This window comes from Muscardinus avellanarius (genome assembly GCF_963383645.1).
Source record: "Muscardinus avellanarius genome assembly, chromosome: 1".
Taxonomy (NCBI): Eukaryota; Metazoa; Chordata; class Mammalia; order Rodentia; family Gliridae; genus Muscardinus; species Muscardinus avellanarius.
The window spans coordinates 182,550,178-182,557,614 of NC_137786.1; the positions used below are offsets into that span (position 1 = coordinate 182,550,178).

At 39.4% G+C, this 7,437-nt stretch overlaps 1 protein-coding gene across 1 annotated transcript; it reads left to right on the top strand.

Annotated features, from left to right (window-relative positions):
- Window positions 1–6,260: 6,260 nt before the first annotated feature.
- On the top strand, window positions 6,261–7,220 carry OR10A4 (olfactory receptor family 10 subfamily A member 4; the record flags this gene model as incomplete). Its single annotated transcript, XM_080702959.1, has 1 exon — window positions 6,261–7,220. Exon 1 carries the CDS (start codon window positions 6,273–6,275, stop codon window positions 7,218–7,220), a length of 948 nt encoding a protein of 315 aa, XP_080559085.1. The 5' UTR covers window positions 6,261–6,272.
- Between the last annotated feature and the right edge of the window lie 217 nt (window positions 7,221–7,437).

Genomic DNA, 7,437 nt, shown 5'->3' on the forward strand with positions numbered 1-7,437 from the left:
ACTTCCCTACAGTAAACAGCAGGGAATGAAATAGTCCTGAGACCCAGGTTGGAATCCTCTAGAGTGATTGACACAGGTCCCACCCTGAGCATCTCTGGAGTGATGAATCTGCGCAGATCAGAGCCTCTTTACACGGACCGACCCAGTCAGGGCCCAGAATTTACCTGGGCTGACTGACGCAGCCCTAGGACAAAGCTTCTTGGAGAATGTGATGAATGCACAGCTCAGAATCCACCAGCAATGTGGATCTAGACAAGCACAGCCCAGAGTGTTCCTGGAATGACTGATAAAGATATAGCCCAGGGCTTCTCTAGAATAACTTGCATAAACCAGGCTATAATGTAGGACTCCATTAGAGTCACTTGTTTAGAAATACTCCAAGGCTGCTCTACAATGACTACACAGACTAGAGTTTCTCTGGAATTTATATAGACAGATGTCCCTCGCCAGAGGTAAGTAAAGGATGGAAGGATGGAGCACAGCCTTGAAATCTCTTGTAAAGAGAAAGGCTTACAACCAAAAATATGTCTTCTTGATACCTTTCTAAGAGACCTGAAATGGATTCAGAGGACTCTTTCAAAAGACATGGAGTGTTATAGGATTTGACAAAATAGGAAACCTGGGAAAGGATTTTTAAAAATGATGATTTATATACTATATTTTCACAGTGTTTGCATATACATTTATCTCATTTCACTCTCATTATCTCCATTTCATTTGGGTAGGATGTTTATTATAATGATCATTTTACAACTGAGAAAAACATAACTCAGAAAATGTTATATCAATAATTGTTTCACAGCTTAAAAATAATAACCAGATGCTTAATTTATACCTCAAGTTTATAACTGTGTGGCCTCAAACAATCATTTATGTGATAGTTTCACAAAGTTCTCTTAAATACATTATTTGGTTCTTTCTTATTGAAGCAAAAGAAAGACTCTCTAAGAAGTTATCTCTGACAGGAGACACTCTAGGCAGAGACATGCAGCTAACCAGGTAACTTCAACTAATTTTCCTTATAATTTTTTCTTACTCCAGAGTTCTCTCCCCCTTTCTCTGATAGCTGCAGTCACAAACACAATTATCAAAAGCCTCTGTGTTGCATTAAACCTGAATTGTAACAATGCCTGAAATATGTTGCACTTAAAGCATTCTTATAGCCATAACTACATTCATCTACTAACAGAAAGGTTAATCCTTCCAAGTACTCCCAGCAACTTCCCCTGTTGGCAGGGGAGAAACATAGAAAATTTAAAAGAGAAGAGAAATATAAAAGGCATAAAATAAAATGTAAGGGGAGGATAATTAAAAAGAAGGAAGTATAAAAGGAAAGTTATTAATTATACCCAGTCAGGGGACAAATTGATGACCAAAAGGGCTCTACAAAGCTGACATAAGATATTAGAATAAAGCATCTTGATAGGGTTTATCTGCCTTTCACTAGGACATTTAATCAGCTCTTTCATTAGCTTGTTGTTGCCCCATTAAAGAGCTATGAGCCCAGGTGACAGTACATGAGGTTGCATTTTTTATGCCAACAGCCTATGTCTAAAATGATTTAAAGTTGTTGATAGAAAAAGTTTTTCCCAAAATGTATAGATTAAAAACTGATGTTAACTTAAGAAAATAGAAATTATTTTACCCAAAAAGTATAGATTAAGCTGGGCGTGGTGGTACATACTTGTAATACTGGTACCCAGTATATAGGAGGTTGAGACAGGAGAATCACAGGTTCGAGGATGGCCTCAGCAAGAACTGAGACTCTCATCAACTTAGTGAGACCTTGTTTCAAAACAAAAATTAAAAAATAGGGTAGGGGGTGTCTCTCAGAGGTAGAATTCCCCTGGATTCAATCCCTAATACCACAAAAAAGGTATAAAGATTGTTATTAACTCATTTTGGAGTATGACTTAAATGATGTGTCTTAGGGGCTTTGCTCTGTTCTAGGAAATATTTTGATTCGATATTCATAGATACAAAACTATTACGATAAAGTTTTAAAAATAAAATAAATATACCTTGCCAGGTGTGGTGGCGCACGCTTGTAATCTCCGCTCTTGGGAGGCAGAGACAGGAGGATTGCGCAAGTTCGAAGTCAGCATTGCTGGCTTAAGAGACCCTGTTTCAAATAAAAATATAAAAAATAGGTGTCTGGGAGTGTAGCCCAGAAGTAGAAGGGTTTCCAGGAACCCCAGTACCACCCCCAAAATATTAAATAAACAAACAAACAAACAAACAAACCTTGGAAGATAAAACCTAACAGCACCTACATAAAAAAGACTTCAGTTTGACCTGATTGGCTCAACTAGGGATCCAATAGTGTCATCAAACTACTGTAAAAATAATTAAATCTTAGGCTACGTTAAATGCTGAGCACTTGGAGTTAAATATTCTAGCAGATGCAAAATATACAGCTGAATTAAATTGTTAGATGGTGTTAACAATTACAATAACATAACTATATATGTGCATACAATTATAAAGTTTCTGACAGAGGTTTGCACAAAATGCTGAAAAAGCAAAGGAAATAATCCCTTGATTCTGCCAAGAAATGGCAGGAAAACTTCATGAAGAAAATGCTACTTCACCTGAAATTTGCAAAGTGAGAAGAAAGTGACCCATAATTGTGGGAAGAAGTTTTCAAGAGAGTCACACGCTCTCTTGGGAAGAGCAAGTTTCTTGTGAGCAAGACACAAAGCATTCTGGTGTGACCAGAGCATCCGTGTTGCGTGGGATTTGAAGCTAGAAAAATGAGCATAGATCATAGAAAAAGACCTTGGTAGCCGGGCGTGGTGGCGCAGCTTGTAATCCCTGCGCTTGGGAGGCGGAGACAGGAGGATCGCGCTGGTTCGAAGCCAGCCTTGCTGGTTTAAGAGACCGTGTTTCCAAATAAAAATATTTAAAAAAAAATAGGTCTGGGAGTGTAGCCCGGAGGTAGAAGGGTTTCCAGGAACCCCAGTACCACCAAAAAGAAAAAGAAAAAGACCTTGGTAAATGGGGGTTGTACTTTATCACAGGAGCAGCAGGTAAGTGACTTAATCAGAGTTGGTGTGAGATTACATTAAGGCGAAGGTAGGTTAGAAAAAAAAAAAAACAATGAACTGCAAGCAGGTTTTTACAGTTCTCCAGGTCAGAGAAAATAAAAACCAGACCTAAAAACAGTGAATGTAGAGATGATGAAGGTGACACTAAATCAGTGTTTAGAGAAAAAAAATCATTGAATTTGGGGAATATTTTAAAGGATTACATCCCATTTTTAGCTTGTAATTCTAGATGATTGAATGAAATAGGGTAGATAATAAGGATATATAAAGATATATAATAAGGAAGATATAATGGGTAGAGGAGGAGGAGGAGAATTTCTATATTATATCAGTCTTTTAATCTGTGTGAACTACATAAGACTGCAATCTTTTGTGTTTAATTTCTTATGGATAGGTTTACTGTACCTACCTAATGTATATCTAGATAGCTCCCTGATTATTTCCCACATTTTCTTCATTATCCATTAATTCATCTACTGGGCACCCACCTTTTTATGCATTGTGATTAAAACAATTTGAGTAACACAATTTCTATGGTTAAGGAGCATGCTCTGTAGAGTATAAAATATACTAAATTAATCATTATTCTAAAATAAGAACTATTTAAGTAGCATTCCACTTTTCCAGTGTTACTAATATACTGAAACTTTCCATCTCTAGAAATTGTCTTGCTTTGCTCTTGTACGACCACTCTGTGCTTTGCCTTTAGCTGTGGGTTCAGACTCACTACTAATCAGACAAAGTAGGTCAGAGTGTCAATGATTAAGTCCATGACATTGAGTCAGATCTTCTAGGAGACTTATCCTAATGCCCACACTTCCTAGCTGCTTACCCTTGGAAAAATTATTCAATTTATCTGCGCCTTAGATTCACTAGTTGTAAAATTTGCCTAATGAATAATGCCTGCATTTTCAAGTTGTTGTGAAAATTAAGTGAGATCATACTTGCTAAACACTTAGAAGAGCAAGTGATTAGCGCTTCACCAGTGTTTACTCTTATTATGAAAACAGACGAGGTATCCAAGAAGTTGTCTTAGAAGAAGTGAGGTCCTGGTTGTTGCTTTTTATTTTTTATGTATGTATTTATTTATTCATTCATTTATTTTGTGTGTGTGGTACTGGAGGTGGAACCCAGAGGCCTTCTACCTCCGGGCTATACTCCCAGACCTATTTTATATTTTATTTGGAAACAGGGTCTCACTAAGTTGCTGAGAGCCTCACTGAGGCTGGCTTCGAACCTGTGCGATCCTCCTGTCTCAGCCTCCAAGTGTGGAGATTACAAGCATGCACCACCACACCTGGCCTGGTTGTTGCTTTTAAAATAAATAGGAATTGGAGCTGGGCATGGTGGCGCACGCTTGTAATCCCCGTGCTTGGAAGGCTGAGACAGGAGGAGCGCTCAGGTTCAAAGCCAGCCTCAGCTACTTAGTGAGGCTCTCAGCAACTTAGTGAGACCTTGTTTCCAAATAAAATATAAAATAGGTCTGGGAGTATAGCCCGGAGGTAGAAAGCCCCTGGGTTCCACCCCCAGTACCACCAAATAAATAAATAAATATAAATATAAATAAATAAATAGGAATTGGCAACAAATTAAAAATAATATTTCTTCACTTTTTTTGTTCTTTAACTCTCTTTTCTTTAGCAACCTTACTCCATTTGCTCAGGACTTGACACAAATATCATCTCAGTGAAAGATTCCCTGACACTCTCCACATTCCAAATGCCTACCTCCTACACCACTTTGTTCTTTTCCACTATTCTTATCACCGTCTAAAATACTGTATGTTGCACTAGCATAGCTTTTTATAATCTGTAAAGGGCAGATATTTTTGTTTTGTTTCTTGAGTATCATTTTCAGTATCTAGAGCAATTCCTGGCATACAGAATATAATCAGTATTTGTTGGATAATTATTCTTAGGAATTGAAGGAAGTTTGGATGATGGGTTGGATAAGTGGAGTTTAGAAAGTCGACACAGCATTATGCCATCAATATCATCATCATTATGACTGGCATTTATTGAGCATTTTAATGTGCCAGGCAACATGCCAAGTATTTTAGTTTCATCCCTTCATTTAAGTTTATTTTTATTGGAAAAAAAATTCATGGTTCCTATTTTGAAATGCAGTTATTGATGCAATAATGAAATATTCTGGGTTTTTACATAGGATTTTATCTTATTAGCCACAGCTGCATATCTGGGTTAGATTTTATTAACATGTAAAATTTGAGAGTCAAGACACAAGTTAATCAAGAGAAGCTGATGAGAAGAGGTCTATTTAACACACCTAGATTCTGTCCATGGTTTGGGCACTATCTTGAGTCTGTGTTCCCTTTGATCATATACAGCCACCTGAAGAATATTTAGCCCTGATTTGAACATAAGCCCATTTATATGTGCGTGTCTTTCTGTTTAGACTACAATTTTCTGAGCATAGAAATGAAACTTTCCTACAAAATAGTGAAATCTTCCTAGTATGGGTTTTTTGAGACTGGGATTCATTCAGGTCTCTTCTTCAGGTTTCTACCTCCGGGCTATACTCCCAGATCCATTTTTTTATATATATATTTTATTTGGAAACAGGGTCTCACTGAGTTGCTGAGAGCCTCACTAAGTAGCTGAGGCTGGCTTCAAACCTGTGTGATCCTCCTGTCTCAGCCTCCCAAGCGCGGGGATTATAAGCATGCGCCACCACGCCCGGCTAATCATACATCTTAAGGGATTAGAAGATAGTAGAGGCATACATTTAGCCCTTTCCTAATTCCCACCCCATTCCTTCCTTTCTCCCTCCTTCTCATGCTTAGTTTAGTGATTGGCTTTGATACAGAAAAGTTACTCTGAGCGACCTCACCACCATTCATTAAGCATCAAAACGCCTCATTTCAGAAACACTTGGCCTGGTTTTCTTAGCACCACTGACTTAAAGAGAGATAGGGTAGAGGCACAAAGTGAAGCTGTGAATTTGACCATTTCTGTAAAACAGGAAAAAGTCAGGATATTTGTAGATCTATATAGTGCTTCTGAGTTCAGTCAGAAAAAATAAAATTCTTCTGAATATATGTAACTTCCATGGTCATTACATTTTGGAAAGGACAGATTCATCTTCCACAACCAAAACAAGAAGGGGAACATGAACAAGAGGGTTCCTCTAGAAGCAAAAATAAGATATGGAGACTTCTCTTTCCCTCCTACAGTGTGAGCGCCCAATGAAATCCTGGGGAGAAGAATGACGTGGGGAAACTGGACAACTGTCGGCGAGTTTATTCTTGTGAGCTTCTCATCTTTGTCTTCTGAATTACGGGCTCTACTGTTTCTCCTGTTCTTAACCATTCATCTAATTACCTTAATGGGCAATGTCCTCATAATCCTGGTCACTACCGCTGACTCTGCCCTGCAAAGCCCTATGTACTTCTTCCTCAGAAACTTATCCTTCCTGGAGATAGGTTTCAACTTGGTCATCATGCCCAAGATGCTGGGGACCCTGATCATCCAAGACACAACTATCTCCTTTCTTGGCTGTGCCACTCAGATGTACTTCTTCTTCTTCTTTGGAGCTGCTGAATGTTGCCTTTTGGCCACAATGGCATATGACCGCTACGTGGCCATCTGTGACCCCTTGCGCTACCCAGTGATCATGGGCCACAGATCCTGTGCCCAGCTGGCAGCTGCCTCTTGGTTCTCCGGGTTTCCAGTGGCCACTGTGCAAACCACATGGATTTTCAGTTTCCCATTTTGTGGCCCCAACAGGGTAAACCACTTCTTCTGTGACAGCCCGCCTGTGATTGCACTGGTATGTGCTGATACCTCTCTGTTCGAACTGGAGGCTCTGACGGCCACCGTCCTGTTCATCCTCTTCCCATTCTTGCTAATCTTGGGGTCCTATGTCCGCATTCTCTCCACCATCTTTCGGATGCCCTCAGCAGAGGGGAAACACAAGGCATTCTCCACCTGTTCCTCCCATCTCTTGGTGGTCTCCCTCTTCTACAGCACTGCAATCCTCACCTACTTTCGACCCCGATCAAACACCTCTCCTGAGAACAAGAAGCTGCTGTCACTCTCCTATACCGTGGTCACTCCCATGTTGAATCCTATCATCTATAGTTTAAGGAACAATGAAGTTAAGGCTGCACTGAGGCGCGTTGTCCACAGGACTTTGGGCCCTCAGAAACTATGATCGATTTTAGATGTAAACAGAAGGGGTAGAACATAAGGACAAAGGAAAGAAGACTGAATTCCTCAAATAGGTTTTGAGTCTCTATTCTTTCCGAGAGACACAGCCTAACCATTGGGACTCTGGACTTTCCACGAGGATCCATTTCTGAATGAAAAAGCATGATGATGAAATCAGTCTAGCTTGCCCATTTATGGTAACAATATTTCCAATTGATACT